The sequence below is a fragment of the Heterocephalus glaber genome, unplaced genomic scaffold (genome assembly GCF_053883595.1).
Source record: "Heterocephalus glaber isolate CG9 unplaced genomic scaffold, H.glaber_assembly_v1.0 deba00001067, whole genome shotgun sequence".
NCBI lineage: Eukaryota > Metazoa > Chordata > Mammalia > Rodentia > Bathyergidae > Heterocephalus > Heterocephalus glaber.
In genome coordinates, this window is record NW_028258187.1 from 6,447,247 (window position 1) to 6,464,851 (window position 17,605).

Here is a 17,605-nt window from a genome sequence, read left to right on the forward strand (position 1 = left end):
ACTCTTAAAAGAGAGAATTTGGAGTATATTTAGCATTGTTGGATGGTTACAACAAGTGGATTTTAGGAAAGGTTATGTTTTGATGGCCAATGAGTCCTGATTATCGAACTTATTGTTTGAGGAGACTGCAGAATAAGGAGCTTATTCCTGAAACTGCCACCACTGCTTCCCTTCCCTCGCCTCCTTCTCCTGCTCAAACCCAGCTTCTCCACCTGTCGTAGCTCCAGGAAGCAGCTCAGTCACCAAGGTGACTTTTGGGCCTCCCAACAAAATCCAGTTAGTTCTCCCTGCTAATTCATTGTGGCCTTTAATTGCTCATTGGCTTCTTTTATTGGCTCTGTTATGAACCCACTCGCTTATTCTGGGTGTCCTCCACAGAAAGATTCACTTTCCTGCTCACACACTGCAAACATTCCCATAGTTTCAGTCATTGAGTCTCACAGACCTCTGTCGTCTCCCCAAACTCCAGCTCCATATCTCCTGTTGCCTTTCGATTTTATGCCATGATCCAACCATCCCTTCCCTGTCCTTGAGCCAGAAGTCAATTCTCAACCAATTCATTGTCTTTGCCAACATCCACTTCTGAAAATACCCCATAATCCTGCATGTTACAGAAGGCATCTAGCTTTAACTTGTTTGATCCTTTGAGTTCAGCAGACATCAATGTGCATGTATTTTCCTTTAAAGTGTCTTCTCAGATATGGCCTTTTCCATGTTTGTCATTATCACCCTGCTTCATGTCTTCATTATTTAAGTTTCTAGCGACAGTTTCAGAGCTGTCTTAATTCAATCAAATATAAAGAGGGGAAAAGCTGTACTTTTTACTTAGTAGTTATTGTCCTAAATATACACTCACTCTCTTTTCCTCAATTCCTAAAGCCTCTCAAGAACATCTTCTGACTTTCAAATTATCTTCAGTTATAAGTCCTTCTTTGATAGTTATGATTCATGGTCAACTATGTAAAAGCCCATCCCACCTCCAGCAAAATATTAGGCCCACATCCAGCTCAAAGCTTCTACCATTTCACAGCCTCATGCCTGACTGTAGCTTGCTATCTCTCTCCTCCTCTCTCTTTCCCTTCTGTTCCGTTTCATCCAAATATGTCCCTCCTGATATTACTATTTCACCGTCATCACTGGGTGGCAGTTGCAGCCCTCTATGTGGCAGGGATGGCTTGGATAAATGTCGGCTTTCCTTGAGAGGTCCCAGGAGAGTCTCTACAGAGCTAAAATCCCTGATATGAGTGTTGTCCTCATAGCTGATCTCTTGCACTGCCAACAGAGGAAACATCCCAAGGACTTCGCCAGCTGGAGCCTGCTCCTCTCAGAAGGCCACCATCCTGGGCAAACTTCCGACTGGGTAGCCAAGCTGAGCATCCACTTGGCTTATGGGAAGCTCACTCATCTGAGCCACATTGCAGCTCAATATGGTGGTTCTCTAGTCTTACCATGGCAAGCTTTGCTCTTCCATTTCTGGCCATCAGAATCTTTTACCTGGAAAGCAAGAATATTTTCTGTACTCACACAAACTGCCAAACCCAAGGTCCCATGCCAAACTCTCCTGCATCTCTCACCACGGCACCCTCTAGCCGAATGGCTTAGACACTTCTGCCCCTCAGTAAGTATTGACTGTGAAATGCAAATGCTTCCAGTTTCTCTGCTTCCAATTTCCCTGAGTGATGAAGTAGGTGTGTGCAATAGTGGCGGATAGAGGGACTATGGAAATAACTCTTCTTTTCTTGTTAGCTCAGATACCACCACTCATTGGCCAACACATTCAAAGTGAGTCCAAATCCATTTGAATCTGCTGCAGAGCCCCACATGACTTGCTATCTCCCTTCCCATCCTACCAGCATCCGCCTGACCTCCTCCAGCTTCCTGTCTCACTCTGTGCCCTCCTTTGCTACTGGATTCTTTGATGTCCCTTCTACAAGCCAAGCACTTTGGGGGCTCAAGTTCTTTGCACATCTCACTTCCTATACCAGGAAACTTCCCTTGCTTCTTCTCATCCCTTTCTTCAGATTTCTGCATGGAAAATTCAAGCTTTCTCAGGCCACTGACTTAATACACTGTATATTTATATGATTGTTCTGTTCATTTCACTCTAGAAAAATGTGTTTTGATACAAGGGACTTTATTTCTCTTGTTCACTGATAAGAATAGAAGGACTTCTGGCTTCCACTAGATACCTAATAAATATTCATTAAAGTTTGTACTTTCATAAACTCCCCTCTAGTTCTATTGGTTGGGCCTGGTTAGGGTGATAGGTGTTATTTCAGAACTTAGAAGCATCTTGATGTTTCCTGTAAAAGAGAGAAACTTACTACTCTTAAATGGAGGAACTCATCACCTGTCATCCCCAGCATGGAGCAATCATTGAAATTCCTAAATAAGAGAAAACCCAAAATCACTTTCAGTCACTCATGGGTTACTAGTGTAGCCCAATAATGTGTCTTTGACAGTTGAAGTGGTGACCATTATGCTGGTGGCCATGATATCATGTTGTGAAACAGAAGTTGAATAGTAAGTCTGTTATCAGTGTAACAGAGTGAAAAAGAAATGCCCAACCAGAGTGTATGACCGCTCGATGACTCCATGTATTAATACGTGTAGACATGGTAGCTTTTATCAGAACCTATTTAAGGTAATTTAAATTTCAATCTCTACTGCTCTGAGAGCTAAATAAACTCTTATAGTTATTTCTTGGGAAAATCTGCAAATAAAGTTCTGTTTATGTTATGCCCAAGTTCATGCACTTAAACATACCTATACAAAAAGTTTTCAGCTTATTTTACCCAATATTTATGATTCATTCCCAGTGCTTAAAGATGGTCTTCCTACTTACTCTTAAGCATCAAAGCAATGAAACCATTACTCACATTAATAATAGTGCATATGTCTCAGAAATGTCTTTCATTTTCAAATCGTATCCAAAAGACTTCCCAGGTCCCTCCAGTTTATTCTAATGAGAAACATACAGGTGTTAAATCTCTTACTCTGCTTTGATCATTTGCTTCTGTGTTACTGATTCAAATCCTCAGATGTTGAACTGCTAATGTTGTCATAGGAAATGTAAGTAGTCTCACTTAGAAGTTACGTTGCACACCTAAAAAAATCAAAATGGCATGGTGTTCCATGCAGTATTCTCTGGACCTTACTAGTTCACTAGCTTTTGTGGATAAGTTAGAACCTTGAATGTCACTTAATTGTAGTCTTTTCTATAGTTGATTATGGGATAAATGCAAAAGAGCTCTCTGAAGAGTATGAAATTAACTTGAGAGTTGGATACTTCAGAATAAAAGCACTGACTATACTAGTAACCTATGAAACTGTTCTCTCCTAGATGACATTAATTTCCTAACTACAGAGACTTATTACTAGAATGTGTTATGTTTGTACCCCCAAGAAAGTGAAGTAATAATTTTTTAGCAGTCTATTAAAATGTCAAGGTTTATCATAACTGCTACTTTTTAATGTAAATGTTTGGGCTTAATTGAATTCCTTATATGAGATGTCACCTGGAATTCTGATAGGATCAAAAATATCCTATAAGGTTTTTTTTCTTCTTTTTTAAAAAAGGTACATTTAAAGTATTATTTTACACAATGGTAGGAAATTGTTCAATGTAAGTTATTGTGAGACTTTTACAGTAAGACTTTTGAAGAATAGGGACCAGGCTCCCATGTGCTGTCTCCCCTTCCACACAGATTCTATGATTGGTTAAATGTTTTGGATGGAAATTTCAGAATTACAAACAGTGTATTCCTCTCAAGTGTCAGAGTTCATTCATTTTTTGAAAACAATAATGTAAGTATGATTATTATTATGTAATTATCTTTATATTTCAAAAAAAAGACTTTATTTGCCACAGTATAGTCCACTAAGATAGCATGGGAATTTCTGGGGCTTTATTAACAACTTTGACTACTTTCTACTTACTGAGCTTATTAAGAAATGCTAAAGATAACACATGTGTGTGATCGAAGCAGTCTTTCTGGAAAGTAGACCAAAGTGCAGAATTAAAGTTCTGTAACATTCATCTGGGAGTAAATCCCTTTATTCAGGATTATCTCCTCTGTGAACAGCTTTACATGATGACTCATTCCCTTTTATAAGTGAAAGATTAACAGATCATTCAAAATGCACTGAAGTTTTGGTCTCATGTTACAGCCTAGTTGTAACCCCCAAAAAAGTATATCTGCATTTCAAATAAAATTGTGTCAATATTTTAAAAATTAAATATCTTTTTAAAGAATATGATGATGTAAAGGTATCTTAGTATAGGACTCTCCGATTCTTCTATTTCTGACCAGAAAGCGTATCTGACCATGTTAGTGAAAGAATGATTGGAGAAATAAATCCATTTAGGCAGTTCAAAAATGAGGATATGCTGAAGTGAAGTACATTTGAAGGAAGTTAATAGTATTGAAGATTTTATCAATTTAGCCATTTATTTTGGCTATAAGTAAGAAAACACCCGGGCCAAGGATTTAGCTCATTGGCACCATCCCTGCCTGGCAAGAAAAAGTTTCTGAGTTCAATCCCTGGTACTAGAAAAAAAAAAAAAAAAAAGGAAATGGGCCAGGGATTTAGCTCAGTGGTTCTGTCACCTGCCTCGCAAGTACAAGGTCCCAAGTTCGATCCCTGCCCCGTACCAAAAAAAAAAAAGAAGAAGAAGAAGAAAACACCCAACAATAGAGACTTCAGCAAAGAGATGCAGATAGGTATTGACAGTGTCTCAAAGATATCAAACCCCATGTTGCCATCTTTGTGGTTCATAGGGACTTTCCAAATCACTAAGGGGTGAATACTAAAGTTGAAACATCCCGTATAGCAGAAAGGAAAACGAAGGAAGGAAGCAGAAGCTGTGAGGAAACCTAGATTTCCTAAGAATCCCGTGGCTATCTTCCGTTGCATCTTTGAGTAGCTCTGTGTCATAGTAATTACTCCTAGCTGAGGTGTGGTAAATAAGGTGTGAAATGGGGATTAGGTTTGCCAGATTTTGCCCTATTGTCCAGGTTATGTTGTTTGGATCTTATTGTTGCTTATCAAACTAAATGTTCTACTGGTTTTCCTGATTAGTCACAAACAGTGACATTTTCTTCTTTTAAATTTAAAATGAGAGCCCACTGAGCTATTATTGTCTGGTTTTTGTTTTGTTTTGTTTTATTTTGGTACCCAGGATCTAACTAGGGACCTGGCGCTTGCAGGCGGCAGAACCACTGAGCTAAATCCCCAGCCCTCACTGGGCTATTGTCATGTGCTCTTCTCCCCAAAGCTTAAATAGTTTCTATTGACTCATATGTTTTGTGTGGTAGGAACACATATGAGTATACAGATGTATTTGTGTACATTAAATATATATTAGTAGCTGTCCCTTCCATCTTGCAGTTATGAAGTTGTTGATGGAATAAAGCTTTGGATCAATCTGGAAGATTAATTGAAAAGTAGATGAGGCTGATAGCAGTGAGGTTAAATGTTGTCTTCTCAGAAGTATCGATTATTCTATCTGCTGCAGATCCCTTCGAATTGATTGGGTGTCTCCAGGGAAGCCAAAAGGCATCATTCTTGGATATAATCTTTTACGGAAAACATGGCATCCATGCTCTAAAACCCAGAAGTTAATGGAGGAACACAGCAATGACTTCTGCAAGGTGGTGAAGTGCCCAAAACCTAAAAATATCTGTGGACATATTTGCTTTTCTCCCGAAGCTAAGGTAAGTTTTCTCAGGCCAGTCAGCGGAATGTATTTTGCACACAAAACATTCCTGGAAAAATCCTTTGTTTCTTATATCATGTGTTATCACAGTAAATGTTTCTACTACTGTTATATCAAGAGCCCATGAACAAGAAAGAATGTTTTCTGTCATCCTTTTTATCCTTCCCATTCTTTATCATCTTTGCAGGAAATATGAGCTTTTTAGAGTGATATGGAGCCTCCCAAATTTGTATTTGACTGGGGGACTTGGAAATTTTTTATAACAAATCCATTCAGCTACAAATGTTTGTTTGTTTTCAGGACCCTGATGAGTGACTGTGAGCAGGGCCTTTTGTGTTTGTCAGAAATATTTTAGAAGTGTGGCCACTTGTAGATTAATGTTCCTATTAGTTGCTGTTTAGGAATAAGATCAATAATACAGCCAGACAGAGGAGTTTGTAAATGGCCTTTATTGACAAACGACACAGAAAAATCCTTAGTTTGAAGATATGATTTCATTTAATGAAATAACGTTCATATTTATCAATAACTTCACATATTCAATGACTAAAACTACTACTGAATTCATAAGAGTCATTGCAAAATAACTCAGTAGTTAGGAAAGTGAGTTACTGACAGTCTCCAAAATTGATATTATATTTAAGTTATACAGTACTTTAAGCTACTAAATATGCTGTGTCTGATGAACATACTTTTACTGAGAGGAAAAATGATGAAATAAATTTGCTCATTAAAAATATTTTCCAATGAGAAAGAAAGAAAATTTGAAAAAATGTTAGGCAAAACACAGACTTCACATCTAAATTTTTTAGCTTCTATTATGCTTGTATATCCTATCCAATGAGAAGCTGGCAAGCAGAAAATAGTTGTATAGACACAGGCATTAAAACTAAGATTTGCCCCATTCAGAGAGCAATATATTCATCAAAATGAAAACTGATTGTGGCAAAAAAAATATCAAAGTAGTTTAGATTTGTATAAAATATAAACTTTTACCTGTAGTGGTTAAATGAAAGCTAAAGTAGAATACAATTAGGAAATATAATGTCTTACTTTAAGTTTGCTCTAAAACATTAAAAGGTAAAATGCTCTTAAAATGTCTATATTAAATTAAAATAGAGATGTCATGGGGTGAAGAAAAAATTAATAGACCATAACAGAGTATTAATAAAGCATAATACTTGGCAAAAATTTCCATATGTTCAGGCTAAATTATTTATGAAGTTACTTCTGCCTTTCTTTACACTTTGATATCAAAACTGGAGTTTAAACTTTCAAAGAGATTTAATGAGTCTTTACACCAAATAAGTGACTACTTGGTGTAATATTCCTGAATGCAAGATTCTTAAGAATAACAAGGAGCTATTTAGTCTAATTTTGAATCACCCAAAGGCATGATTAAGATGAGGAGAAAAGACAGTCAAGTGTGGTAGAGCATGCCTGCAATCCCTGCCTTCCAGGAGGCTGAGGCAGAGAGGTCACAAGTTTGAGCCCAGCCTGGATGACTTGAGGGCTTAGCAAGACCCTGTCTCAAAATAGAAATTTAAAATGCAGACTGGACATAGACCTCAGTGTGAAGGCTCTGGGTCCCCTCCCCAACACTGAAGGGCAAAAGGAAAGATCAAGGCACAGTCAACTACTCTACTAAAAGACAAAACAAATCACCTTTGATAGAGGATACGTGTAAACTGAGGAACGGGGAAAAATGAAGCAAAGCTGAACATTTAGCAAAGGGATTAAGGGAACGTTCATCTAATACGCTTGGAGAGAAACGTCGCATTGCACCGTTCTTGTAATATAGATGCTACACGTGATCAAAAGGGAGGCAAATTTAATGATGACTTTAAAAGTCTTATTTTTATCCTGAGGACTTCAGAGGTAACATCGGTATTGTCAGTGAAACAGAATAAATGAAATCAATTAAAATCTTAAGAGAAAAGTCTTGTTTGCAAATGTTGACTTGGTGGGGCACAAATATGTATTTCTTGGAGTGAGGCTGTAGAGAAGTAGGAAAGAAGTTTTTATTGCGAGTCTGAGAAGCTCATGGCTAAGTCCGTATAAATACCAATGGGACCAAAATACAACTTCCAGTTTCACCACATGATTGCAGTGTGGCTCTCAAATCCCAGGGAACACCAGCCCCAGGGGGTTTGTGAAAACAAACTCTGATTCAATAGTCTTGACTGGACCGAGAGAACGTGCATTTCTTTTCTTTTCTTTTCTTTTTCTTTTTGTGGTACCAGGGATTGAACTCAGGACCTTGTGCTTGCAAGTCAGGCATGGCGCCACTGAGCTAAATCCCTGGCCCAAGAACGTGCATTTCTAGCATGTTCCCAAGTGATGCTTCTGCGTCTGCTCCAAGGACCACGATTGGAGACTCCATTTGATTACGTAAACTGCTTCTGAAAACCAGCGAGCAAGGAAATGACCTCCTCTGTGGAAATGCTCCAGATGAACCAGCTCAAGTTACTGAAATTTCTGTTTATGCCTTGTGAGACAATGACCTTGAAGGCTGAAGTAGAAGACTAGAAAACACCGTTTAGGGTTAGACCTCCCCAAGAGAAATAATTGCAGAAAATCATTATTTTGGGAACCCATCAGGAATCTACGCCAGACCAGGGGAGAAGAAAGGGACGAGATTCTCATTGCTGAAGAAGCCTGAGAAGGATGCTGAGAATGAATGGAGGGGTGTCAACAGCCTAGTGACTCCTTACTCCACAGAGTTTCAGGGTGATAAGTCCTGGGTGTGTTTCCTGAAAGAAAAGACTGTGAATGTGCTTATATGTCCCAAAACACACTGTATGTGAATGATACTTCAGTAAGTACTTTAAGATCAAACAACAAATGCCAAGACTATAGGTCACTGCCATAAAACACGAGGGAAATGAGTGGATATGAGTAAAAGATTACCCTGACCAGCATTCCTAAATCCCAAATGAGCACAGAGAAGATTTCTCACTTCACTCTTATAAGTGGGACATAATTGCGAAGTGTACTTTTCACCTTTTCACACAGAATATGACACTGGAGGTAGCAGGAGTCAACTAATTTATCCTTGGCATTTGACTGATTCTGAGTCTTCATTGATAACAACTAATCCCAGGAAAAATAAATTTATTACAGCTGAGAGAGCGGAGCTGTCCTTTGCAAATGAGCCCGAATTCTTTGCTTTAGGTGACTTTTGCGAGGGGGTGAACTGCTGAGCTACTGTCCCTGTTGAAGACTTAGAGATGCTACATTGTGCATTTACTGTGTTGAACTTGGTTCAAATGTTGGTATACACCGGAGGTAGCAATGAACAAAAAGGAAAAGGAGAAGGACTCTTAAATTGATTTTACCTGCCACGGGAAGTATGCACCTAATTAATGCAACTTACGCTGAGAAGAGGTTCTGAGGCCACATTTTGGGAACTATTCCGTGTTTGATTTGTTGTATATACAACATGTCAGTCTCTATGGCCTGAAGGGAATATGCAAATAATGATTTGATTGTTCAAGCACATAATTTCTTCCACAACTCCTGGAGAAAACACAGATGTAAAAAGGCTTTTGAAAATTAATTTCCATATAAATTTCCTTTTTTAAATGTGTTACTTTATGATGTAAGTGTTGTGTGTGTGTGTGTGTCTGTGTGTGTGTGTGTGTGTGTATTTTGGTCTTTGTTGAGATTACTTTGTCTGAAGATTGGTTCATAAATAAATAATCATAAATTATCAGGAAAATTCAATTTATTTTTAAAAAGATCAATGAGAGACATTTTTCATACATGTCCATACAATCATTAAAATAAATACATATATATGAACAAAAATGTTCATTACCAATTCTGAACATCTTAATGTTGAATCACTGAGATTCAAAGGTAATTATTATTTATAGGGTATCCTGGTAGAGAACAAAGTATGTCTGAAAGCTAAAAAACAAGCTGCAGTGTATCAAATAATATTTACAGAATTTGAATGATGCTGGAAAATACATTTTAAACCCATGAATTGTGAATGATGTGATCTCAGATCAAGAATCTATAAGAAATATTTATATTGCATGGCATATAGTACTCTTAATTTAACTGGTATCTTTTGAAAACTGATTCTGAACATTCAGGTTTGTTGCAATGGAGTTCTCTACGAGCCCCAGCCTGGATACCACTGCTGTGAAGAAAAGTATATCCCATTCCTTCCAAATTCCACTGCAGTTTGTTGTGGTGGCAGAATACAAGAGGCCCAGCCCAACCATGAGTGCTGCTATGGGTATTATGCTAAAATACTACCAGGTGAGGATTATTGCTGGGTGTCCTCAATAACTTGGGAACATTGAAAACATAAAAGCATGGTTCATGTCAACTATTTCAAGAACTTTCCCAACAAAAAGTAAACTGGGAACCCATATCAAATGACCTGCATTAAATATAATTTGTTTCAACATCATTGAAATGTAAGCAAGACTATGTAGAAACCAAAGAAAGACCACCAGAGACTTACAGTCTCTTATGAAAGGACGTAGTCAGTTCACCTCTTGGTGAGCACAAAGCAATCCGCACAGCTAGGAGATAGAGGGTGGAGAGTGGTTCACTGCTTACAATGTGTAAGGAGGGCACAAGAAGTAAGTCTCAAGGCAGTGTTCTCCCCAGACAGAGCAAGCAAGGGCCTTTCACAGGGACACTTATACCTATTTATACAGGGAAGACTCATCATCATGTGTAGAAATGGACACACTTCTGAGCATGCTCAATTTGAGGTCATGAGCACTTGTACAAAACATGATGGTGGATGCCAATGACTGGGCAGAGAACAGCGCATTGTAATTAGCATGGTTCACTCCAGGTCCCCTGAAAAAAATGGGTCAGAACTTGATGATTTGGGTTGGTGCCTTGTATGTTTCTCCAAACACCCTTAGTTCAGCTGAAAAATGAAAACCAACTTTGAAGATTAGCTAGTAGTCGTGAAGAGATAATGGCTTTGTGAGTATAGGAGTTTACCCCTGATAGTGCCTGCCTTGCCCGATGGCTAACACAGTTACCTCCCTAAGAAATGTATCTAGAGATCTGGCCAGTTAACTATGTCTTACTGCTTTGTTTTATTCTCATGGCTCAATATTTTCACCATCAAATATATGAATCACTAACCATCCCATTTCCTGGAAATATTTTCTTCTTCCTCAGAATATTTCTGTTTCAGCATTGATTGTGCATGCATAGATTATAACTACAAATTCCTTTTATCTGAGAATTGGAGTCCACTGGCAGTATCCTCATTCTAGGTCAGGCGGGGGAAGGAGGGTTGGGGCAGAAGGTAACAAGTAGGATCCACCCTCCCTTTTGATTCTATCGACTAACCGAACTAGCCATTTCTCTCCAAATTTCAGTGACAAAAGCAATGGCCGGTGAATGTATCCAAGGACAATGACAACAATAACTGGCAGTGGGCTGGGGATTTAGCTCAGTGGTTCTGCCGCCTGCCTTGCAAGCACAAGGACCAGAGTTCGATCCCCGGTACCAAAAAAAAAAAAAAAATAACTGGCATTTATAAAATGCTAAGTCTCAGCTAGGCTCTATGTTTCATGGCTTTGCAGGTGATATAATACTTACATGTATAATCTTCACAACTTCAGAAAATGGTGCTTATGTACAGTTCATAAGTGAGAAAGTGGGCTCGGAGAGGATGAGCAACACCCACATTCACAGAGGTAAATAAGCGTCTGTGAAGGGCTGCAGTGGGAATGCAGGCGTGGCTCCCTACACTCTGGTCTTCTGAGCACTTTACTGTCTCTTTAGCCAAAATGTGCTAATATTTGTTAACATTTTAAAAATAACTACTGTAGACTTCTAAACATTCTCATGACTATCGCCGTCAGTTTCTGTCTATCCTGGAAAAGCCATTGAAAATACAGGTATTTTCCTAAACCCTAAGCTTATTACTGATGTATTCCTTAAAGTGCAGAAAATGAATATGGGAAGCAGAGAAGAGAGCTAAGTTTTTCTGAGACCCTAGGAAAGCTGACTGTTCTGAGATAGCTCCTTTCCCATGAGATTGAAGCCTGCTACTTGGGTAATTTGGGCATTGATATTTTAGTGTTCCTTTTGTTTTGTATAAATATATCCAACCAAAGAATGTGGGATGAGAAACTGTTTGGCCCAGTATCTCTTCTGCAGAATACTGGAGAAAAATGGAAGGTGTGATGCAGGTCTACTCAAGACAGAGAACCTGCTCATGCCATATTCTCCTTGCAATCCATAGGGAAAAGCTGGTCTTTATAGCAGTGCTGTTATTTCTGATTCTCCACCAAAATACTTCTATAGCTAAATCACTCTTGACAGATTTTCCAACTAAGAAAATAGGTTGATGGAAATGAGAGTTTTATAAAAAAAAAAAAAAGTGTTAACTTCTTTACTGAATTATAGCTCAGAATTGTTAACAATTAATCAAATATTGTGAAATGTTTTGTGTACTCCAAAAATTTACATTTGGGGTATTTTCATGTATTTATTTTCACCTTCCCTTCCCTGCAAATAACCAGGTTAAAAATTCTAGGAATTAGGTTGGCATTTCCTGTTTCATTCTTACCATTCCTCATACCTTTCGACCACATGCAGCTTTTCTCCATGTGCAACTACACGATAGCGTTTTCATCTCAAAATCACATGAATATTTTTGATCACATGATTTGCAATAAACTGTTCAAGCCCAGAAAAATACCCTTTGTCCCTTAAAAATTAATGTGAAAGACATGCTTGCATGTGTCAGTTCTTTAGCTGTTGAACTCTGTCTGCTCCTTTTCCAATCCTAGCAGTGTCAGCTTTAGAACTAAGAACACAATCTACTTTTGTTTTATTTCAAAATAAAGTGAACGTTTTCCCCCAAAATGTAATAAGCCATGGAAGCCCATGAGTCTCTTATTAATACTCTATTAATGACTGATTTTTAACACAAGAGTTAATATCTCCATTATCTGTACACACACACACACACGCACACACAGGCACACATGCTTACCTGGTTCGAAAGCATTTTAGTATCTACCAAACTGTTGAGGATGTCCCACATTTAGATTTTTTCTAAGTATTTCACCTTTCACAGTATCAGAATGTGTACCATGCTGTCAAGAGGGAAAAGAAGCCCACAGTTTTGTGGAATAATCAAAGATGGTGTTCGCTCCAATCCTTCATCTCAGTGCACCCAATGAAGAGATCTTTCCATGACCTCTATCCTCAGCCCCCAATCTTTGTTAACTAGTTTAAGGCTGTTTATGCCACAAAAGGAAACATAGTGATCCCAAGCCATCTTCTATCTAAATGTAATTAAAATCCAATCTGTAGTCTGCCAGTTTCAAGGCTGAGATGGGAATAGGCATTTTGATATTTGTAGATGAGCTTGAAATATTGGTTAATAATATTTACTTCCTTTTTTCTCTGCACTTTCCTTCATAACAAAGAGCAGCAGAGAAAAGAATGCTCGTTACCCCCCACACACACACTTTTTTATAAATATGCTAATGACCCCAACTAAATGTTAATGTGGGTCATTCTTTGATAAGAATAACAATTAACTGTTAGACTGCATGGTAGCTTTTAGAGAGAAAATATTTTCAAGCCCAGCCTGAAATAGATTCATTTTGAGAGGTTAATGAGAAGGTGACTGATCCTTGTATCTTATGTCTAATACCCTTTTTAAGGAAAAAATCATTTTATTTCTCACTGATACTATCTACATCTCTTGTTATGAGGCCTTTTCTTCTGACAATAACTGAATATGATTCAGAGGGAGTGAGGGAAATACAAAATATGTAAACCAGTTAATATTTGTTACACTTAAAAGAGGCTTTCAAAGAACTGCTTCTTTGCCCAGTAGAGTTGTGTACAGTTTCTTCTCTGCCCGCCAGCATATGGGGTGCTACTGAGTGAAAGTGTGAGTGAAAAGTGACAGTGTCAGAGTGTTTCAGACACTAAGTGTTAGATGATCTCATTCTAAAATATTGTATCGTGTTTGATGGTTTGATGCTGAACAATTGGTGGGCATGGTTTCTGGAGTGAGACTGCCTCCATTCACATCCCATTTCATTCACTTCCTAGATGTTTGAGCTGCATCGAGTGACTTAAACTAAGAATATTAGTGGGAGGCTAATATCTCAAATGTCCATTGAGCTGATGAGCTGGAATCCCCAAATTCATTGTCTTTCATGTTTGTAATAATGGAGCATAAGAGTCACGTGTCTAACGGCCACTGAGAGCCTTTGAGACCAAGGACCTCACTGGCTCTTTCAGAAGTAGCAATCCTTTAAATTGACTTCTGCCCATTCAACCTGCAACCCTTGAGGAGAGAGTCTTGGCATTTTGTGTGGTGCTAGAGCCTAGCATCGAGGCCCTGGAAGACACACTCTCTTCTCACAAATAGGTATTCGGAGACTTTGTGTCCATTCAGTACTGCCACTGCTGAAAAACAGAAGGAACACATTTTTCAAGACCGTGGACATAAAAGAAGGATCAACCATTGAATGAAAGTGAACTCTTAAAGAGGAAATCAAATATCTCGATATATTAGTGTTTTAACAAATACAAATGTAATGGCTGAAAACATCACAAATGTGTCCCATGCTGCTCAAAGTCAGAAGTTTAAATAGGTGTCACTGAGGCAGCATCAAGGTGTCCCCAGCAGAGCATTCCCTTCTGGGGAACAGACCACATCTTCTCATCTTTCCCACCATCCAGAGCTGCCCATATTCTTTGGCTCCCGGTCCTTCGGGTCTCCCTCATGCATGCCAACTAACCATTTCTCCATCACATGCTCAAACTCAGCTCTATCTGCTATCTTTGTTGTCCTTTGCTATGTAACATAGCATCACATCTTCACAAGTCCCAGGAATGAGGGTGTGGACCTCTCTGGGAGGTCACATTCTATTAACCACCCTAAAGTTACAGTTCATAACTGTGAGTATTAAGGTATTTCTGTAAACTTGAGAGATACAACTCTCAAAAGTGAATGTAGAAAGACACGGTCAGTCTGAGTGCAAAGAATTGGAAAAGCACTGAGCGCAGACCTGCTCTGGCTTAGGCAGCTGCCTTGGAGATGGGAGAGAGGCTGGCATTAGGGCTGGAAACCACAGGGAGGTTAGGGCTCACAGTCTTAGTCATGGCTCTGGAGTCCAGGACAAAGTGTGACCCAAGCCGTTCATTCTTTTGATGGAATGAACAGATATTACAAGGGCTAATACAGCCAACAGTGTGTCCTTTCTAGAGCTATATGAATACAATCGATCATGTTATTCAGTAGCCTCTTTCTTAAAAGTAGATTTGGAGCTAATTTTAAGAGCATAACCAGAATACAAAAACAGTCAAGAGGATCAATGGAACGGAATACAGAATGCAGAAACAACGCCAAGCACATTTGACTATTTGATTTTTGATAAAGAGTCCAAAAATACTGGTGGAAAGATGACCTTTAATAATAAAGGGTGCTGGGCAAACTGACCCTCCACATGCAGAAGATCGAGTCTAGACATATCTCTCGCCATGTACTAAACTGAAATCAAAATGGAACAAAGAACTAAATTTTAAAACATAAACACTTAACCTGCTGGAAGATAAAATAGGTAAAATTCTTGAAGCCGTAGGCATAGGCAAGGCCTTTTTAAACAGAACCCTGTGGGCCGGGGATTTAGCTCAGTGGTTTCGCTGCCTGCTGCACAAGCGCAAGGACCCGAGTTCAATCCCCAGTACCAAAAAAAAAACAAAAGACAAAAAAATAAAAAATAAACAGAACCCTGGTTGCATGGGAAATAGTACTGAGAATGAACTAATGGGATCCTATTGAATTAAAAAGCTGGGCAGCAAAAGAAGCAACCAACATGGGTAAAGGGACAACCTACAGAATGGGAAAAATGCTTCTAGATATTCTTCATACAGAGGACTCATATCTAGAATATTAAAAGAACTCAAAAATATTAGACCCCCCCCAAATAAAAGACCCAAACAAAAAAATTGGCAGGTGAAATGAATACACTTTGCAGAAGAAATACAAATGGCTAATACATGAAGAAATGCTCAATGTCACTGGACACTAAAGAAATGCAAATTAAAACAATATTGAGATTCCATCTTACCTCAGAAAGAATGGCTATCATCAAAAAACCAAATAATAACAAATGCAGGTGAGGCTGCAAGGAAAAAGGAGCCCTTCTCCACTAGCCGGAGTGTAAATAACTACAACCATTATGGAATCAGTGTGGAGATTCTTCAAAGGCTAAAACTAGAAATTCTATTCAACTCAGCTAATCCCTTTCTAGGTATCTTCCCAAAAGAGTTAAGGACATCATTTTACAGTGATACATGCAAACTCATGTTTATAGCACAACAACTCATAATAGCTAAATCTTGAAGCCTATAGTCCATCAATAGACAAATGGATAAAGAAAAGGTGATATTTATACATAGTAGAGTACTACTCTGCCATGAAGAAAGATAAACTTCAGTCATTTGTAGAAAAATGGATGCACCTTGAGACCATAATGTTAAGTGAAATAAATCAGATGCACAAGCTTAAATATCATATGGTTTCTCTTACCTGAGAAACCTAAATTATAAATAAATAGCAAAATAAAAGATAAATAACAGGAAATGGGAGGAAGATCATTCTCAAAAGAGAAGGGGATCAAGAATGGGAGAGAGAAGAAAGACAGAAGGGAGAGGCGATGAAAACAGGAATTGAGATGTGTTATGTACATGTGCCAACTCCACACAAGGAGAGTAAACATTATATGCTACACACGTGTTCTAAAATGATAGATCTATATCACTTTTTAAAATATTACAACAGTGCTACTTCTCTGTGGTAACAGAAGAGTGCTGCATCCTGATTTACCCATGGTTACCTGAATCTGTACCTGTGATAATATGCCATAGAACTACATTGAAAGATACTGTAAAAAGAATGCATGCAGGAGCTGGTGACGTCCCAGTGAGATCTGCGGCCTGCTTTTAAATGTTTTAAAAAGAAAAAATTACCAAGAAAATCACGTCCAGCACTCTTAAGGTTTAGCTTGTTCTGTGCATCCCATATCTGAATGTCTCTGCCCTCAGATTCTAGGTGACAGATGTTGGTCGAGAGGCAATGTGTCTGTGGCATCACCGGTCTACAGAACGGGGACTGTTCTCCCGGGAGTCTCAGAGAATGGCTGTTCCCAGCTTTAATCCTGGTTTGATCTGCAGTGGATCTTCTCCCTGTGGTGGCTGGGAGTGGAATCCTTACACCAAAACATGTGTTGATTTAAGAGAGGGCAAAGAAACACAAAAGCATAATCAAAGAGGTAGTTGAAATTTCTATTACTGAGACATTTTGTTTACTCCTAGGGAGGAATGATGAAAAACTGGTAGAGTTTGTGACGGATGAGGTTCTCCCTGTGTCAGTGATGTACTCTTGTAATCCATTTCCTGCAGCTGTGACAGGTACCACAGACTGGCTCCTTCTAAGCCACAGCTATTTATCTGGCTCTTGGTTCTTGAGGCTGGGATGTCCAAGAGAATTGGGCTGGCATCCAGCAAAGGCCTTCACTGTGCATGGTCCCATGACAAAAGGCAGAGCCAAGCCTGCGTGCTGTGGAAATTTCAAGAGAGAAGACAGTGGTGGCAAACTGAGCTGAACTCATCCTATCCCCACAACAACCAGCCACTCTGGATGCAGTAGCATTCACCTGTTCACAAAGGAGTACCCAGCCTCCTGCCTTACAATCGCATGCAAATTTCTTTTGTACATGAAGGGCCGGTATGGTCAGGGAGGTGCTCTTCTGTCACAAGTGGTCCTTTTCCTTTTGCGATTCCATCTCTCTTGCTAAAGCAGAGCCAATACTCTCCCAGATCCGCTTGTCGTATAGACATTAACCATTGCCCTTGTATAGA

General features: G+C 38.9%; 1 protein-coding gene across 1 annotated transcript in view; it reads left to right on the forward strand.

The window, feature by feature from the left end:
* Positions 1–17,605, forward strand: part of Ush2a (usherin) — a 692,185-nt gene that overhangs the window by 503,662 nt on the left and 170,918 nt on the right. The window contains exons 47-48 of the mRNA XM_013066500.3: positions 5,519–5,717; positions 9,823–9,991. Of these exons, the coding sequence (XP_012921954.2) occupies positions 5,519–5,717; positions 9,823–9,991 (368 nt within the window). The remainder of the gene's footprint in view (positions 1–5,518; positions 5,718–9,822; positions 9,992–17,605) is intronic.